The following is a 20,092-nucleotide window of genomic DNA, read 5'->3' on the forward strand; positions in this document are numbered from 1 at the left end:
AGTAGGAAAAAAAAAAAAAAAGGTCATGAGTTTATTTTCAAATTCACAAAATTCCTAAAAAAACATTTATAATTATACCATGATTTTCCAAAATTTCCAAAACAACTTTTTTTTAAAAAATGTATGAATAGACAAAAATAATCTGTACGACAGGGCCCTAGTGGTCAGTGTTATGTGCTCGGAGCAAGCCAAGCCATCACCTGCCTATGTAGTTTTTCTAAAGCTATCAAAGTCATTTCTACTGCTGACTTACAGATCTGTGAGAGCTCAGAGACCAGTGACTATGACTAAAAGAAACAATAAAAGGAATGTGTAAAGTAGGCTGCAAAGTAAAACTTGGGTGGTCACAGTACATTTGGTATCACTCCACCTGTGACAGGAGCCGGCTCTGCTTCCTCTAGTGCTGGCTCCGTTCTCCACACTGATGCTCGGGGATGGCGGGTTGGGAACCTGCATTCTGGGCTTGCTAACAGAGCAGGAGGTGGCGGGCCACATCAGAGGGTGCCAGGAGCCAGCAGTTGGGCACCCCTGGCTTAGACCAATTGTTACCTTGCTGTAATCAGGGCAATGTAGTCACCCCTACTTTTTTGACAGGGTGCACGGTGCATCCTGCATGACATTTGGATCAACATGCCTCTCTTTCTCAAGTGTTAAAGTTGTGAGGTATGGGTGGAGGTTCCATCACCTTCAGTACTGGTGACAAGACAAACAACAAGACAAATAGGGAGCATGAAATCCCCCCCCCGGGATACAATTTTCACAATAAAAACCTGACAGGGCTCCAAACCCTTCTTGACTTTTAAACACTAAAAGATATGTCTTACTGTTAGTAACACTAACATTAAGAAAGAGCGTTTACTTATGGTTTGTAATTCTCAAAATTATAATTGTGAAGGCTTTAAAGGCCAACGTGTATAAAAAAAGAATCAAGCTCACCTTGCCTATGTCATCAGAACTGATAAATTCTGATGGCTCCTTGTGGGCCATACCAACATTATTTACTGAAACAGAAAAAAAATCATTCAGTCTTTATGTTGTAGATCATAGTACTTTCTGATCCTGTCCCAATTGTATGCAATCACATCTTTCCACATTAGAGATCGCAGACCACTCTGATCCTGTCTTGATAATATCAAATAACCAATCACATATCTCTACATTTAAGATCACAGATTTCTTGATCCTGTGCAGATAATATCATATCAGATCTCTCCACATTATACAGTAGATCCCAACTGTGTCTGATCCTGTCCTGATATTATCCAATCACATACACTATATTACCAAAAGTATTGGGACGCCTGCCTTTACACGCACATGAATTTTAATGACATCCCAGTCTTAGTCCGTAGGGTTCAATATTGAGTTGGCCCACCCTTTGCAGCTATAACAGCTTCAACTCTTCTGGGAAGGCCGTCCACAAGGTTTAGGAGTGTGTCTATGTGAATGTTTGACCATTCTTCCAGAAGAGCATTTATAAGGTCAGGCACTGATGGTGGATGAGAAGCCCGCTCTTATTCATCCCAAAAGTGTTCTATCGGGTTGAGGTCAGGACTCTGTGCAGGTCAGTTAAGTTCCTCCACCCCAAACTCTCTCATCCATGTCTTTATGGTCCTTGCTTTGTGCACTGGTCCAAATCATTTGGTGGAGGGGTGATTATGGTGTGGGATTGTTTTTCAGGGGTAGGGTTTGGCCCCTTATTTACAGTGAAGGGAAATCTTAAGGCGTCAGCATACCAAGACATTATGGACAATTTCATGCTCCCAACTTTGTGGGAACAGTTTGGGGATGGTCCCTTCCTGCTCCAGCATGCACAAAGCAAGGTCCATAAAGACATGGATGAGCGAATTTGAGGTGGGGGAACTTGACTGGCCTGCACAGAGTCCTGACCTCAACCTGATAGAACACCTTTGGGGTGAATACGAGCGGAGACTGCAAGCCAGGCCTTCTTCGTCCAACATCAGTGCCTGATCTCACAAATGCGCTTCTGGAAGAATGGTCAAACATTCCCATAGACACACTCCTAAACCTTGTGGACAGCCTTCCCAGAAGAGTTGAAGCTGTTATAGCTGCAAACAGTGGACCAACGCAATATTGAACCTTAGGGACTAAGACTGGGATGCCATTAAAGTTCATGTGCGTGTAAGGCAGGTGTCCCAATACTTTTGGTAATACAGTGTATCTTCACATTATAGATCCCACCTCTGCCTGATCCTGTTCTGATAATATTCAATCACATCTCTCCACATTATAGCTTCCATCTCTGTCTGACCCCATCTTTATAGAGATATGCTGTCCTCTCATAGAATGTAATTACCCAGGATTCCAATGTCCAGGTCCTTCAAGCCCTCCTCAATATTTGGGTAAATTTCAGCTCCTCCTGTAAAATCCGCCTGGATGATCTTGGCTTTGCGTCCACTCTGTTTCTCTGTAGAAGTAGAATAATAGTAGAATAAACCGGTTAAAGATCTGGGCAATTCAAAGCAAAATATAGTGTATAAAATATTTAAAGTAAGATATAAAAAAGGGGAATGCAGATGAGACTAATGAAAACCACAAATCAGGCTGATCAGTACACCTGTAGACATCAGTTGCTAAAATATACATTTTTCATCATATGCTCAGTTTGAAATGGTCACATATTCATCATCAATACACTAGTATATATCCTTTCTTTTGGCTTCTGATTCACAGCAGGCTCCACTGAGCAGGAAAGGGTTATATAGAACATCATCTGTTACTTCTGTTTTCAAAGCCATTGCAGGAACAACGTTTTCCATCCAGCAATGATATGCTAGGCAGCACAGAAGTCTTCAGTAGGAAAAATCTGTTAATGACACAGACCATGAGAACAATTAGTGTTTAGGATTAAAGGGTTTAGACTTTTGCTTCTTTTCAGAAATATTAGGACATTTTTTAGAAAAAAGGGCACATTTCTTTAAATGGCTGGTTCTTAAACAGGGTTGCCAGTGTCCCAAGGGGTACTTCAGATGAGCCTAGGGGGTACATCTGATGTTTCCAGGGGATACTTTAGATGGCTCCATGGGGCTACTTTAGATGGCCCTATGGGGCTACTTCTGATAAACCTAAGAGGTACTACTAATAGGTCCAGCATGTCATTTTGATGACTCCAGGGTGTACTTCTGATGGGTCCAGGAGTCACTTCAGATGGGTCAACGATGTACTTCTGATGGGTCAAGCATATACTTCTGATGGGTCAAGCAGGTACTTCTGATGAGTCCTGAAGGTACTTCTGATGGGTCCAGGGAGTATTTCTGATGGGTCCAGAAGATCCTTCTGATGGGTCAAGGATGTACTTCAGATGATCCCAGGGGGTACATCTGATGTTTCCAGGGGATACTTTAGATGGACCCATAGGGCTACTTCCAATGAACCTAAGAGATACTGCTGATAGGTCCAGCATGTAATTTTGATGACTCCAGGGTGTACTTCTGATGGGTCCAGGAGTCACTTCAGATGGGTCAACGATGTACTTCTGATGGGTCAAGCATATACTTCTGATGGGTCAAGCAGGTACTTCTGATGAGTCCTTAAGGTACTTCTGATGGGTCCAGGGAGTATTTCTGATGGGTCCAGAAGATCCTTCTGATGGGTCAAGGATGTACTTCAGATGATCCCAGGGGGTACATCTGATGTTTCCAGGGGATACTTTAGATGGACCCATAGGGCTACTTCCAATGAACCTAAGAGATACTGCTGATAGGTCCAGCATGTAATTTTGATGACTCCAGGGTGTACTTCTGATAGGTCCAGGAGTCACCTCAGAAGGATGTCAAGGATGTACTTCTGATGGGTCAAGGATGTACTTCTAATGGGTCCAGAAGGTACTTCTGATGGGTCCAGGAGGTACTTCTGATGGGTCCATGAGGTACTTCTGATGGGTCCATGAGGTACTTCTGATATCCTCTCCCAGGAGGTACTTCTGATGGGTCCAGGAGGTATTTCTGTTGGGTCCAGGAGGTACTTCTGATGGGTCAAGCATGTACTTCTGATGGGTCAAGCATGTACTTCTGATGGATCCAGAAGGTACTTCTGATGGATCCAGAAGGTGCTTCTGTTGGGTCCAGTAAGGACTTCTGATGGGTCCAGAATATCCTTCTGATGGGTCAAGGATGTAAGTCTGATGGGTCCAGGAGGCACTTTTTATAGGCCCAGGATAATTTTGATGGGCCCATGGGATACTTTAAATAGGTCCAGAGGGTAATTCTAGTGGGCCCAAGGGGTACTTTGGATATGCCTGGAAGCTATTCGTTGCTGGAAATTTCGCACGGCAGTGTTTTATTTTTAGGAAATAACAATTATATAACACATATATCAATAAACATTCCTACTTATTTAAAAAGATGATTGTTTAGTTAGGAAACATTTACACACAATTATAGTACACATGCATGGGACAATTTAAAGGAACTATCCACCATTTTCAACCAACTTTCAATCATAAAAAAACTCAAAGTATACCTACCACCAACAATTTCCAACCAAATCTTGAAGCAATCTATTGGCAGATGGTTGTCTTGATCCATTGACAAAATGGGCAAGGGCTAGAAACTAAGGGGTTTTTTTCAGTCAGAGTAAAGAAAAAATCCCAATCACTGCACACAAATAAGACTCAAGTATACTATGGACAAAATTGGCTTCAGCCAGGCTGAAACCACTTTCATCCATTTATACTTGGGTCTGGTTAGTGTGTGGCGATTGGGGCTTTTTCTTTCCTCTGACTAAATGCATTGAGCCGCGATGGTCTCTTTCCAGGCCAGCGTTTTCCATTTGTGTGAGCCACCGGAATTAGTGATGGGAACTTTGGGCGGCACCTGAAGTTTTCTTAGTTTATGGTCTCAGTGTTTCTATTGCTTTCTAAGTATTTACTGGAGAGATTTTCCCTCGCGTTCTATCCCAGTGACAGTTGTCACCACGGGCAGCAAGTGGATGAAAATTCTCCTCAAAGAGGACCCAAAAATCCAGAGGGGCTTCTCACTCTTCCTAGTCAGTAGATTTCTCCAGTGGATGAAACACATTTTTTTAATTGGGGATTTCCTCTCACTTCCTGTTATCATGACAGGATGGGGCATGATGAGAAACCTCTAAACAAGACCCAGAATGCAATTAAGATCAAGCAGAGGTTCAAAATCTTCCCCTATGCTATCCAAAACTCAAAATTTTACCCTTTTAAGGAAGGTAAGAAAACATTACTTTAAACCACAGAAATATTTGACCACAATGTCTTACCAATCTCTGCTGCAACATTCTGAAGCTTTTCCAGAGTCCGACTAATCAGGACAACATTGAATCCCATCTTGGCTAACTATTGACAAGAAAAAAAACGTGTTATAGGGATAACGTAAGTGAACAGAAGTACAGACTACACCAACATTATACCCGTACCTCCTTAGCGTAGGACTTCCCTATTCCATCCGTAGCTCCCGTTACCACTAGGGAAGAAAAGAGAAAGGTTTATCATTTTTTTAGGTCATGTTTAGAAAGCTACAGTATGTTAACAGTTAAGCTGGGATGAATATTTGCAAAGTAAAAGGGCTGAAATATGTACCTCTCCCAGAGAAAATACTGCACCATTCTTAGTTCGGTATGAGTTACAAGACCTAAAGTGTAGATCTTGAACCTCTTAAACAGAAATCAGGTGACCAAATATTAAACCTTTGGTCACAAGACATTCACTGTAGGGGCATAGAGCGGCATTTTCTTCAGCAAAGGCAATTTAGCAAAACCAGAACACTAAATGGCTAAAGGCCATATCCTGACTATCTAAATATCCTGACTAGATGAGCTCATTGGACATTCTGTAAAACCCATGGGTATTAATATTGCACTGCCAACTCCCTTTCTGTAGCTATAACAAACTCCATTCCTCTGGGAATGCTTACACACAAGATTTTGGAGTATGTCTGTGGGAATTTTTGCAAATTCAGCCAAAAAAAGCATTTATGAGGTCAGGTGCTTGCAACTAGTTTTGTTACTACTTAGAATAAAGTACTAAGAATTCATACTCCTAGAGAAATTGGTGCATTGTGTACCAATATTGATGGTCAATGATATCACCTGGGATCCCCGTCAGTGTTTACATTAGCACAGTGGCATGGATCTGTCATTTAGTGATGGGATTGTGGTATGTACACATCGGCTGGCAATCGTTCTCAGTGATTGACAATCGATTTACATAACAGGATGCCGTGACTGATGTTGATTACTCTACTGGATATTGTTACTTCGGGGACATTAATGGCATACTGTACCTTAATTAACCACTTGCCTACAGGGCACTTTCACGCCCTTCCTGCCTGGCCAAATTTTCAGCTTTCAGCGCTGTCACACTTTGAATGACAATTGCGTGGTCATGCAACACTGTACCCAAATAAAATTTTAATTTGTTTCACGCTTTTGTTTGGGTGGTGTTTAATCACTGCTGGGGTTTTTTTTTTTTGCTAAAAAAAACGAAAAAAGACCAAAGATGTTGAAAAAAAATGTTTTTCTTAGTTTATGTCAGTAAATTTTGTAAATAAGTAATTTTTTTCCTTCACTGATGTGCACTGATGAAGCGGCACTGAAGAGGCGGCACTTATGGGCACTGATGAGGCGGCACTTATGGGCACTGATTAGGTGGCACTAATATGCCGCACTGATGGGCACTGATAGGTGATACTGGTGGGCAATGATAGGCAGCCTGATGGGCACTGAGAGGCAGCACTGATTGGTGTCACTGATGGACACTGGTTGGTGTTGATGGGCATTGCTGGGGCTGTACTGTAATCAGGGCACGGATGATCAGGGCACTGATTACCTGTACAGGTCTCCCCTGTGAGGAGATGCAGCTGATCAGCTCTCCTCGCCACACGCTCTGTCAGTGTGAAGTGAGGATAGCCAATAAATGGCACTTCTTTGTTTACATGTGACACAGTCGATCACATGGGTAAAAGAGCAAATTTTTACTTTTTTTTACTGATCTATATGCATTGCAAGTTTATCCACCTGTGTGTACAGGCCTTTTAAAAACAATGTGCCGCATTTTGATCAGTTAAAAAAAGCCTGCCTAAAAGATATGGCATTTTAGGCATCCTTTGTGTAAGAGGACTAAAGCCTGGCACACACCACTATTTTTTTTTTTCGTTCAAAAACTGATAGCTCCGACTTTAGTACAGCACTTTCCCCTGCTGTTGTTTTGTGTTCTGACAGGGGGCTGGCCCCCGGACAGAACACCCTGGTCAGTGCTCTCAGCCATTTGCTGAGAGCGCTGATCGGGTGCCGGTTGGCTGCTGGTTTTCCAGCATGCTTGTCCGACAGAAGCCTGCCAAACGGCCGGCTTCTGTCACACCAGCTGCCTTACACAAGGGCCGAATGTTGGCCAGTTTTTATTGAACCAGCCAATGTTGGCCTGTGTGTATTTGGCTTTAGGCATCCCCCGATCATGTTATTCAAGGATTTGTGTATTTTCAAAGTAGTCCTTTAAGTCACATGAACAGACCCTATCTCAGCTGAATGGTAATTTTTAAGATTTTTTTTTTTGTTTTTTCGTTAGTTGATTTCCCCCGTGGCATACTTAGCTCTCCATGCCCCCTTTATTCAACAATAGCTTACTTATTACCCTTAAAAAATGACCAGAAAAAAAAATAGCTAGTTTTACCTCCCATTGATTTGAATGGCGTTCAGTGCTAAGTTCAGGGTTTGTAAACTTCCTGCTGGGTTTACCGATGATTGATTTATCACTGGTTCTAACCCTTCTCCAAAACTTAAAAAACAAGTTTTACCTTTCCCTACACTTTAATGAGGTGAAAAAAGAGGACACGTGTTCATCTAATTCAACCTCGTAAATTATGGCAGTTTTGTGGCAAGCAAAAAATAAGTCCTTATATAAATCTGGCAGTTAGTAGGATTTATTGGCGTCACACACTATCCTTTTTTAAAGATCACAATAACTCAGAATGTTAATAAAGAACTGGAATTATTATTTCCCATGAGTATAGTGTGTTTCTGCAGGTACACTGTGGAGTTAATGATTCGTGAGTAATTCTACACTACCTGGACTTTGAACCATCGGAATCTCCTAAATTCCTCTGGGTTAGGTTATCATTCTGGCTGAGCTTCAGGTTTGTACGCACTTCCCAGGAGAAGTGGTGTCTCTTGGGTGAATGTGGTTCAAAGTGAAGCAGTATCATAGGAAGCATTCTTACATTTGACCTACAACCTCATCTTTGCTCCATCCTTATTTTTGGTCCTTCACTGAGGAACTTATGTTTTCATCCATGAGAAGATACAATGAAGAGGGAATATGATCACTTTGTATAAATACATAAAAAATATCACAGAGCACATCTGTGTACTCAGTAGACTGGGTGCACATGCCATGGCCTAGCAATGCCCAGATGAATGCTAAAAGGTCCATCACAAATACATAAAAGGTCCATTTATGTCCACTTCCCAGGTGTAGTGGTGTCTCTCCTGGGTGAATGTGGATCACAGTGAAGCGATGTCATAATGCCATGTTATGTAAAACAAGGAGCTGCTCTGCTATTTGGTATTTACTACACTGGACCTCATCTTTGCCCCATCCTTGTCCTGGGTCCTTTACTCAGTCACTGATATTTTCATCCTGGCAAAGAGGCATTCAAGGGGGAATATGGTGGTCACCTTGTATATATACATCAAGGGTCCATCAGGGGCATTGCTAGACCATGGCACGTCCACCTGGTCTACTGAGTACCCAGATGTCCTCTGGAATATTTTTCATCATTCCAGGAATGCACATTTCCCAAGAGTAGTGGTGTCTCTCCTCGGTAGATGTGGGTCACAGTGAAGCAAAGTCATAGCGCCATGTTATGTGGTATAAGGTAAAAAATATATATAATTGTGTCTGCGCTAAAAAATGGAAAAATGATGTGCAAAATTAATGACGTGCAAAAATATAACCACTATATACATGCTAGTAAAAAATACATGTGTAATTAGATAAAAGTGTGCGATCATTTATATGACCTCAAAGTGCATATAACATTGTGCAAAATAGCAATATAAATCAATTGAAAGTGCACCATGCAAAAATAAAAATAAAAAGCCAGGTGTTATCCGATGTATTGCAAGTGTCCAACTCAATCAACAGGTTCAAACTCAAAAAAATGTGCTCAAACAGTGTCCATGGAATGAAAATTCCTCAGAATTCTTCTGAACGGTGCCCAAATCACAGCAAACAATCTGTGCTCTCCCGTGACACCCCACATGCGTTTGCGCTCACCTCTGATCGTGTGACCCAGTAACTAAACTGTGTCAAACACGCAATGGGGCCACTTCTGGGCTCCCTCAGGATGGAATGGTATGAATACAATGCTCACAGGTGCAGCCAGAATCCACATGTATAAAAGAGAAAGGAGAACTCCATGGTGTAATAAAGCTAGGATAATTTATTTAATTAAAGAATTTCCTCCAGGAGGGTACTCACATTGAGTGGGTGCTCCAGTGCACCAAACATTACAAGCATGAAAAACAAGCTGCAATTCAAATGGCGTGCGGTGTGTTGTATGATGTCTCCTCCACTGCTGACAGCTCCGTCCTACCCCTCCCCTAGGGGTAGGACGGAGCTGTCAGCAGTGGAGGAGACATCATACAACACACCGCACGCCATTTGAATTGCAGCTTGTTTTTCATGCTTGTAATGTTTGGTGCACTGGAGCACCCACTCAATGTGAGTACCCTCCTGGAGGAAATTCTTTAATTAAATAAATTATCCCAGCTTTATTACACCATGGAGTTCTCCTTTCTCTTTTATACATGTGGATTCTGGCTGCACCTGTGAGCATTGTATTCATACCATTCCATCCTGAGGGAGCCCAGAAGTGGCCCCATTGCGTGTTTGACACAGTTTAGTTACTGGGTCACACGATCAGAGGTGAGCGCAAACACATGTGGGGTGTCACGGGAGAGCACAGATTGTTTGCTGTGATTTGGGCACCGTTCAGAAGAATTCTGAGGAATTTTCATTCCATGGACACTGTTTGAGCACATTTTTTTGAGTTTGAACCTGTTGATTGAGTTGGACACTTGCAATACATCGGATAACACCTGGCTTTTTATTTTTATTTTTGCATGGTGCACTTTCAATTGATTTATATTGCTATTTTGCACAATGTTATATGCACTTTGAGGTCATATAAATGATCGCACACTTTTATCTAATTACACATGTATTTTTTACTAGCATGTATATAGTGGTTATATTTTTGCACGTCATTAATTTTGCACATCATTTTTCCATTTTTTAGCGCAGACACAATTATATATATTTTTTGCATTATATTACACGCCATGAAACGTGGTTTAGTGTTTGCTGCTAAATAATTAATGGTTCTCACCCCTTAGAGGCATTTATCCATCTGTGGCTCGCAGGAAACTCACATTTTTGCATGTGGTATAAGGTACTGCTTTCCTATTTTGTCTTTACTACACTGGACCTCATCTTTGCCCCATCCTTATTTCTGGCCCTTTACTAAGAAGGTGATATTTTCTTCTCTGAGAAGAGGCAATCAAGAGGTGGAATATGATCACATTGTATTAATACATAAACAGTACACTGGGGCATTGCTAGACCATGGCACCCAGAGCATGTGCCCCAGGTCTTCTACTGAGCGCCCCAGGTGCCCTATGCAATAGTTGCCATCATACTAAGTATGCCCATTTCCCAGAAGTAGTGGTGTCTCTCCTAGATGAATGTGGGTCACAATGAAGCAATGTCATAGTGTTGTGTTATATAAATAAGGAATGGCTCTGCCATTTGGTCTTTACTACACTGAACCTCATCTTTTCCCTAACTTTGTTTTGGGTCCTTTAATCAGAAACTGATATTTTTGTCCTGAGAAGAAGCAATCAAGGTGAGATATGGACACCTTACATAAATGCATAAAGGTCCATTAGGGGCATTACTGGGCCCAGAGGGCATGAGCCCAAGATCTTCTACCAAGTGTCCCAGGTGTCCTCTGCAATAGTTTCTATCATCCCAAGTATGCACATTTCTAAGGAGTGATGCCTCTCCTGGGCGAATTCGGGCCGCAGTAAAGCAATGTTATTAGCTTTGTTGCCCTTCTATGTACTCGCTCCATTTCCAGTACATCCTTCCTGAGGACTGATGCCCAGAGCTGGACAACATACTCTAGGTGTGGCCGAACCAGAGTCTTGTAGAGCGGGAGAAAGTTTAACAGGAACACACAGGAATATAATTACAACTAACATATACTATAAACATTAAGTTAATGACACATGTGGATGACTCAGATGTCTTATTGTAGGTCAGACCTGCTGGCTCCAAGCTCAGAAGGTACAATACACAAAAACATAAGTATAAACACAGAACACCTTCAGACAATAGCAGGAGACCTACTTCCAATAAACACATTATGGCCGGGGCCCCAGACAGGTGGCTTGCTGATGATATATCAGCTATGAGTCCCAAGCTGACAGAGACCATCATGGCCTTTTAATAATGTCCTTTTGCATTACATAACAGAATATCTTCCTAAATGCTTGTAGCTACCTCAAATGGCAGGGCCCATAGTCGGTAGGCAAGAAGCTCGCATTCAGTCCTCTCCAAAAGTCTCTGTCCTGGGTGAGTCTATCACATCCATCATTCCAAGTATGCACATTTTCCAAGAGTAGTGGTGTCTCTCCTTGGTAAATGTGGGTCACAGTGAAGCAAAGTCATAGTGGTCATAGTACCATGTTACGTGGAATAAGGAATTACTCTTTACTACACTGGACCTTATATTTGCTCCATGCTTGTCCTTTAACCAGGAACAAATATTTTTATCCTTGAGAAGAGGCAATCAAGGGGGAAAAAATGAGTGTCCCAGGTGTCCTCTGCAATAGTTGCCATCATCCCAAGCATGCACATTTCCCAGAAGTAGTGATGTCATAGTGCCATGTTATGTGAAATATGGAACTACTCGCCATTTGGTCTTCACAACATTTGACCTTTTGTTTGCCCCATCCTCATCCTTTTACTATAAATTATTAATGTCAACCTTGAAAGGAGGCAAGGGGTGGTGGATAGGATCACCTTGTATAAATACATAAATGGTCCATCTGGGGCATTGGTAGACCATGGCACTCAAGATACATGCCCTAGGTCTGCTACTGAGTGTCCCAGGAGTCCTCTGCAATAGTTGCCACCATCTTAAGTATGCACATTTCCCAGAAGTAGTGAAGTCTCCCCTGTGTGAATTCGGGCCACAGTGAAGCAATGTCATAATGCCATGTTATGTGAAATAAGGAATCTCTCTCCCATTTAGTCTTTACTACACTGGATCTTGTCTTTGCCTCATCCTTGTCCTGGGTACTTCACTCAGGAAATAATATTTTCATCTTTGAGAGGCAATCAAAGGGGGAATTTGGTCACCTTGTATAAATACGTAAATGGTCCATCAGGGGTGTTGCTAGAGCACTCAGGGCACATGCCCCAGGTATTTTACTGAGTGTCCCAGGCATAAGGTGTCATCTACAGTAATTGCCATCATCCCCAAAATAGTCCTTCGGTTTTGGTCATCTACTTCCATCCCCACTAGTAACTGCATTTTCTCCTTACAATTCTTTAGAATCATGTTGGGTGAATAATTATAGAACCCACAGCTTTAATTAAAGTGTATCCAAACCAAAAAAAGCCCAAAAACAAAAAAGGAATTTGTTCCAGCGGGAGTGGCTGCATTTGTTTTATTTCTCTAAGCTTTTTTTCCCCTTTGTTTTCACCTGGTAATCCTGCCAGCAACACACATTCTGTCTAAGACCCCATTCACACAGGGGCAACACGACTTGCAGGTCGCCTCAGCGAGGCGACCTGCAAACGACTGCCCGGGCGACTTGCAAAACGACTTCTGTATAGAAGTCTATGCAAGTCGCCCCAAGTCTCCCCCGAAGTCGTACAGGAACCTTTTTCTAAGTCGGAGCGACTTGTGTCGCTCCCCTTAGAACGGTTCCATAGCACAGAACGGGAGGCGACTTGTCAGGCAACTAGGTCGCCTGACAAGTCGTCCCTGTGTGAATGGGCTGTGAGGGTGGCTACATTCACTCCCCCACTTCATCTACTGTATGGAGGAGCAACATAGTCACTCTTTAACAGCAACATTTTCAACCTGTGGAGGGGGATAGTATCAGTGGACTAGTAGATTTAGATGGACTTTACATAAGCAACAAATTAAAGCTTGGACTGCAGACAACACGTTTTAAGCAGTTACAGAAATTATTTCTTTTCCTTTTGGGACAAATATTTTACATAAAATCCTGCCTTCATTTCAGTCTTGCACAGTTGTACAGGCTCCTCTCCTGTACTGAAATTTGTTACTTAGGGCAGTCTACATGCAAATGCTTAGGGTGCAGTAGGGGCAGTCTACTTTCTCCACTGCACAGGGCGCTCAACTGTAGCGGCATTACAGGAAAAGAGAAAGTCAAGAGGAATGTGGTTCCTCTATTGTTTCCTGGGTCACTGGGCAAGCTATCCAATTGGATGCTGCCACCCCATGTGACTCTAGTAGCCATCTTGGGTCAGGCAGAGCCTATTAAAGGCCCTGGCTCCCAAGCTTAGCTCGCATTTTGCATATGGGTAGTGCAGGGACAGGTCACCCTTCTAAAAGTTACAAGTGATTAGCGGCAGGGAGAGGTTTCAGATGAGTAGGGAAAGGATACAGACATGCCATCCTTCTTGGAAACCACCCTATTTGGGTACGGACCATCGGAGACCTACACACCACTGTAATATCTGTGAGTGAATAAACAAAAAATGGGGTAAAGTGGCGCTATCTAATAACTTAGGGCGCATGTTATGGGATAAGGGGGCTGTATAAAACATAAAGTTCAAAAAAGTGTGACGGAATTCCAAAAGTCAGAGCAGCACCAGAAAAAACATGTAAGCCTGTATATATAAATGAAAAATATATAACAGTTCCCGTATAAGTAATGATCAGGCTGTGCACATGTGTATAGCAGAAACCATCAACAGGTGACTTGAGTCCTTGCAGTATCTCCAGGTGACTTGTGTGCTCCCCCTCAAGGGTCCCTACTCACCGGATCCAGTCACCCCTGCAGGGGTAGTACGCATGTAGTTACTCTCATATTAGCTGGTCCAGCCAGGTGTCTGCTATATGGGTCCCAGAAGCGTCCCTTTGGCTCCAGATAAGATGGATATGACCACAGATATATTCCTCATGTAAGAAAGAGAATGTCTCCCATAGTGTAGTATTGTAGTAATGGCGCTCTGACTTTTGGAATTCCGCCACACTTTTTTTAACTTTATGTTTATTGGTTTTTTGAGTATTTGATATTATTTATGGTTTTTTGCATATTTTTCACTCCGTATTACTATTTACTTGCTGCGTGCTGGAAGCAACATTATTGCACATTTTTCACTTGCAAGATTTTTATGATTGTCTACATGCATGTTTTGGTACCTTGTTTAGTGTGGAACACTTTACACCCACACTTGTATGGTTCGCACTTACTATACTCATTTTAAGTTGATATTTCACTTTCATGCACACACACTTATTAACTATGAACTATTAGGCCACTTTTTGGGCAACCCCAATGGGTAGTCACCATGTATAGCTGCTCACTCACGTTACTTTGAGGGCGCATGCCCTTTACACACTTATACCTGTACACACTCTTTAGTATTACCCCCATTAGAGGGCTTGTTGTGATATTTTAGGTTGGGATAGCAGGTGCCGAGTTCTGCTGTACATCCTATATCCTAGGTACAGCCCCCTTATCCCATAACATGCGCCCTAAGTTATTAGGTAGCGCCACTTTACCCCATTTTTTGTTTGTTTACCATTATCTTGAGCCCCCTTAGGGGAGGCAGCAACCTTTCTTTTATTATCCTAAGCGCGGTCCTTTTCTATCTTTTTATATAATATCTGTGAGTGTTCCCAGTTGGGTGCCTTCCCAATCAGGTTGTTGTGAATTACTGGATTCTGCATTAATAAAAGTTCTGTTTCTGCAACTGGACTCTGTGTGGTTACTGCCGCAGCACCCCACTGCACCTCCCCACACATCCACTCCTCTAGACTGATACCCATCCATCAAGGCATTTTTGGTATTTACCCTCTGAAGTGCCAGCCCACTGCTTGCATCAGGACTGAGGGCTCTTTAGAGGAGTACTGAGACAGGGTACAAAGGTGTTTTTAGGAAATTACAGTGAGGGAAAAAAGTATTTTATCCCCTGCTGATTTTGCACGATTGCCCACTGACAAAGAAATGATCAATCTATAATTTTAATGGTAGGTTTATTTTAACAGTGAGAGACAGAACAACAACAAAAATATCCAGAAAAACACATTTCAAAAAAGTTATAAATTGATTTGCATTTTAATGAGTGAAATAAGTATTTGACCTCTTCGCAAAACATGACTTAGTACTTGGTGGCAAAAACCCTTGTTGGCAATCACAGAGGTCAGACGTTTCTTGTAGTTGGCCACCAGGTTTGCACACTTCTCAGGAGGGATTTTGTCCCACTCCCACTCTTTGCAGAATAACAACAAAAATATCCAGAAAAAAGCATTTCAAAAAAGTTATAAATTGATTTGCATTTTAATGAGTGAAATATGTATTAGATCCCCGATTAGATCAATCAGCACAATTTCTAGCTCCCATGTGTCTTCTATACAGGTAACGGGACTGCTCCTAATCTCAGCTTATTACCTTTATAAAAGACACCTGTTCACAGAATCAATCAATCAGATTCCAAGCTCCAATGGCTAAGACCAAAGAGCTGTCCAAGAATGTCAGGGACAAGATTGTAGACCTACACAAGGCTGGAATGGGCTATAAGACCATCGCCAAGCAGCTTGGTGAGAAGGTGACAACAGTTGGTGTGTTTATTCAGTCTCCCTCGGTCTGGGGATCCATGCAAGATTTCAATGATCATGAGAACGTTGAGGAATCAGCCCAGAACTACACAGGAGAATCTAGTCAATGATCTCAAAGCAGCTGGGACCATAGTCACCAAGAAAACAATTGGCAACACACTATGCCACGAAGGACTTAAATCCTGCAGCGCCCGCAAGGTCCTGGCTTTATCCCTCGAGGAGAAACGCCGGCCAGCTGGCCACCCACAATGGGGACTTTCCACCTATTGACGAGTATTGTTGACCACAATCTTGTGAGTTGCCTTACTTATTGTGCCCATTAAAACTTTTTACTGCTACACTCAGTTGGCGCTGCTCTCCCTCTTGTTTGCCCGCAAGGCCCCCCTGCTCAAGAAATCACATGTACAGGCACGTCTGGAGTTTGCTAATGAACATCTGAATGATTCAGAGGAGAACTGGGTGAAAGTGTTTTGGTCAGATGAGGCCAAAATCAAGCTCTTTGGCAGCAACTCAACTCACCGTGTTTGGAGGAGGAGGAGGATTGCTGCCTATGACCCCAAGAACACCATCCCCACTGTCAAACATGGAGCTGAAAACACTATGCTTTGGGGGTGTTAAGGGGACAGGACAACTTCACCGCATCAAGGGGATGATGGACGGGGCCATGTACCGTCAAATCTTGGGTGAGAACGTCCTTCCTTCAGCCAGGGCATCGAAAATGGGTTGTCCGGCATGTCATTCCAGCATTACAATGACCCAAAACACACGACCAAGGCAACAAAAGAGTGGCTCAAGAAGAAGCACCTTAAGGTCCTGGAGTGGCCTAGCCAGTCTCCAGACCTTAATCCTATAGAAAATATGTGGAGGGAGCTGAAGGTTCAAGTTACCAAACGTCAGCCTCAAAACCTTAATGACTTGGAGAGGATCTGCAAAGAGGAGTGGGACTAAATCCCTCCTGAGATGTGTGCAAACCTGGTGGCCAACTACAAGAAACATCTGACCTCTGTGGTTGCCAACAAGAGTTTTGCTGGATATTTTTGTTGTTATTCTGTCTCTTACTGTTAAAATAAACTTACCAACAAAATGATAGACTGATCATTTCTCTGTCAGTAGGTAAACGTACAAAATCAGCAGCGATCAAATACTTTTTTCCCTCACTGTATGTATAGCACCCTGCAGGCCTCTCTCACCATTCACAGCGTAGAAAAGCACAGAGACACAGTGTTTGAATTCAAACAGTTTCATTTTAAAATGTCATCATCACGTTGATTAGGGGGGGAGGGAGGAATTAGAGAAGTAGAATATATGCAGATTAAAGTTCAGTTTGTTATAAAAGGCAAGGCGGCACTCTTTGCACCTGGAGGAAAAGAGGTTTTAATTCTGCATACTTTACAGTAGAAGCTATGGAATTGTGAAATAGACTTCCATGGGAGCTCATCCTAGCCAACTCAAATAACAATACTTATTAATATTTCAAAGAAATAACTCCCTGCATTGTTTATCCAGGGAGTATCCGACTGCCTCTGGGGATTAGGAAGGATTTTTTCTTCCATACTTTATAATGGTTCCTTTGCCTTCCTCTGGATCATCTGCAGGTTTACGGGTTCTGTATGTGGAGGTTTTCTATTTACAGTATCTCACAAAAGTGAGTACACCCCTAAGTGAAAATGTCCAAATTGGGCCCAAAGTGTCAATATTTTGTATGGCCACCATTACCTTACAACACTGCTTTAACCCTCTTGGGCATGGAGTTCACCAGAGCTTCACAGGTTGCCACTGGAGAGTCCTCTTCCACTCCTCCATGGAGACATCACGGAGCTGGTGGATGTTAGAGACCTTGCGCTCCTCCACCTTCAGTTTGAGGATGCCCCACAGGTTGGGGGATTAGGTCTGGAGACCCAATAGGGTTTAGGTTTGGAGACATGCTTGGCCAGTCCATCACCTTTACCCTCAGCTTCTTTATCAAGGCAGTGGTCGTCTTGGAGGTGTTTTTGGGGTTGTTATCATGTTGGAATACTGCCCTGCGGCCCAGTCTCTGAAGGGAGGGGATCATGCTTGGCTTCAGTATGTCGCAGTACATGTTGGCATTCATGGTTCCCTCAATGATCTGTAGCTCTCCAGTGCCGGCAGCACTCGTGCAGCCCCAGACCATGACACTCCCACCACCATGCTTGATTGTAGGCAAGACATGCTTGTCTTTGTACTCCTCACCTGGTTGCTGCCACACACGCTTAACACCATCTGAACCAAATAAGTTTATCTTGGTCTCATCAGATCACAGGACATGGTTCCAGTAATCCATGTCCTTAGTCTGCTTGTCTTTAGCAAACTGTTTGTGGGCTTTCTTGTGCATCATCTTTAGAAGAGGCTTCCTTCTGGGACGACAGTCATGCAGACCAGTTTGATGCAGTGTGCGGCGTATGGTCTGAGCACTGACAGGCTGACCCCCCACCCCTTCAACCTCTGCAATAATGCTGGCAGTACTCATACGTCTATTTCCCAAAGACAACAAATGGATATGACGCTGAGCACGTGCACTCAACTCCTTTGGTCGACCATGGCGAGTCCTGTTCAGAATGGAACCTGTCCTGTTAAACCGCTGTATGGTCTTGGCCACCGTGCTGCAGCTCAGTTTCAGGGTCTTGGCAAACTTCTTATAGCCTCGGCCATCTTTATGTAGAGCAACATTTCTTTTTTTTTCAGATCCTCAGAGAGTTTTTTGACATGAGGTGCAATGTTAAACTTCCAGTGACCAGTATGAGAGAGTGAGAGTGATAACACCAAATTTAACACACCTACTCCCCATTCACACCTGAGACCTTGTAACACCAGTGAGTCACATGACACCAGGGAGGGAAAATGGCTAATTGGGCCCAATTTGGACATTTTCACTTAGGGCTGTACTCACTTTTGTTGCCAGCGGTTTATACATTAATTGCTATGTAGTAAATAGTGTAACCAGCGCGCATCATATCTTAGTGTGTATTAAATATAAGTGATCCCGATAGTTATGACTACTATTGGTATACCACACTTAAAGCCATTTCAATCCAGCCAAAACTCATGAAAAACGTTATTACTATAGACATATATTTAAAAAATCGTGAAATTGACTTATTTTTCTATATTAGGAACATTTAAATCCTATACTCACACCACGTGTTCAACAGTGAAACAAAACATGTGTTATTAATTACAATGTTACTTATGAAAATCAATCCGCAACAATGTAGTGAGCACCCTGAAACATATGTTGCTCGTAACAATGTTACTTGTGACTATCAATTCGCAACATGTGGTGAACACCATACATATCCAAATTAGTGCTAAAAATGTTTATCAGTGGGACACTTATTCCCCTTGAACATCTTAGATGTAGAAACAATGATCAGTCCTAACCTGAGATCCATCTGATCCGGTAAGTGGCCTTTTTTACCATATTTGTGAAAAGGAGGAATATCGGTGTGTCTCTTTCTATAAAGAAGATTGGTGCTAATATCAACCTAGCATATTTCCATCAAGGACTGATCATTGTTTCTACATCTAAGATGTTCAAGGGGAATAAGTGTCCCACTGATAAACATTTTTAGCACTAATTTGGATATGTATGGTGTTCACCACATGTTGCGAATTGATAGTCACAAGTAACATTGTTACGAGCAACATATGTTTCAGGGTGCTCACTACATTGTTGCGGATTGATTTTCATAAGTAACATTGTAATTAATAACACATGTTTTGTTTCACTGTTGAACACGTGGTGTGAGTATAGGATTTAAATGTTCCTAATATAGAAAAATAAGTCAATTTCACGATTTTTTAAATATATGTCTATAGTAATAACGTTTTTCATGAGTTTTGGCCAGATTGAAATGGCTTTAAGTGTGGTATACCAATAGTAGTCATAACTATCGGGATCACTTATATTTATAACACACTAAGATATGATGCGCGCTGGTTACACTATTTACTATTTATTTTTTGGCTCGTTTGTATTTATGGACTAACACGAGCAGCAGCACAATTTTTATTTTTTTTTAATTTTTTGTATGGTTAGCGCAAAATCACGTTTCTTTATACATTAATTGCTATGTGTTGAGTTATTTTGAGGTAACAGAAAATTTACACTGTTATACAAGCTGTACACTCACTACTTTACATTGTAGCAAAGTGTTATTTCTTCAGTGTTGTCACATGAAAAGATAGAATAAAATATTTAC

The 20,092-nt window shown here is 42.2% G+C and overlaps 1 protein-coding gene across 1 annotated transcript in view; it reads right to left on the minus strand.

The window, feature by feature from the left end:
- The window catches only part of LOC141134140 (17-beta-hydroxysteroid dehydrogenase type 3-like), a 76,913-nt gene that overhangs the window by 20,064 nt on the left and 36,757 nt on the right, over positions 1-20,092 (minus strand). Inside the window, exons 2-5 of the mRNA XM_073623724.1 lie at positions 5,407-5,453; positions 5,251-5,326; positions 2,318-2,428; positions 937-1,001 (exon numbers count right to left, since the gene is read on the minus strand). Of these exons, the coding sequence (XP_073479825.1) occupies positions 937-1,001; positions 2,318-2,428; positions 5,251-5,326; positions 5,407-5,453 (299 nt within the window). The remainder of the gene's footprint in view (positions 1-936; positions 1,002-2,317; positions 2,429-5,250; positions 5,327-5,406; positions 5,454-20,092) is intronic.

Source organism: Aquarana catesbeiana, linkage group LG03, assembly GCF_042186555.1.
Source record: "Aquarana catesbeiana isolate 2022-GZ linkage group LG03, ASM4218655v1, whole genome shotgun sequence".
In the NCBI taxonomy this organism is placed as follows: domain Eukaryota; kingdom Metazoa; phylum Chordata; class Amphibia; order Anura; family Ranidae; genus Aquarana; species Aquarana catesbeiana.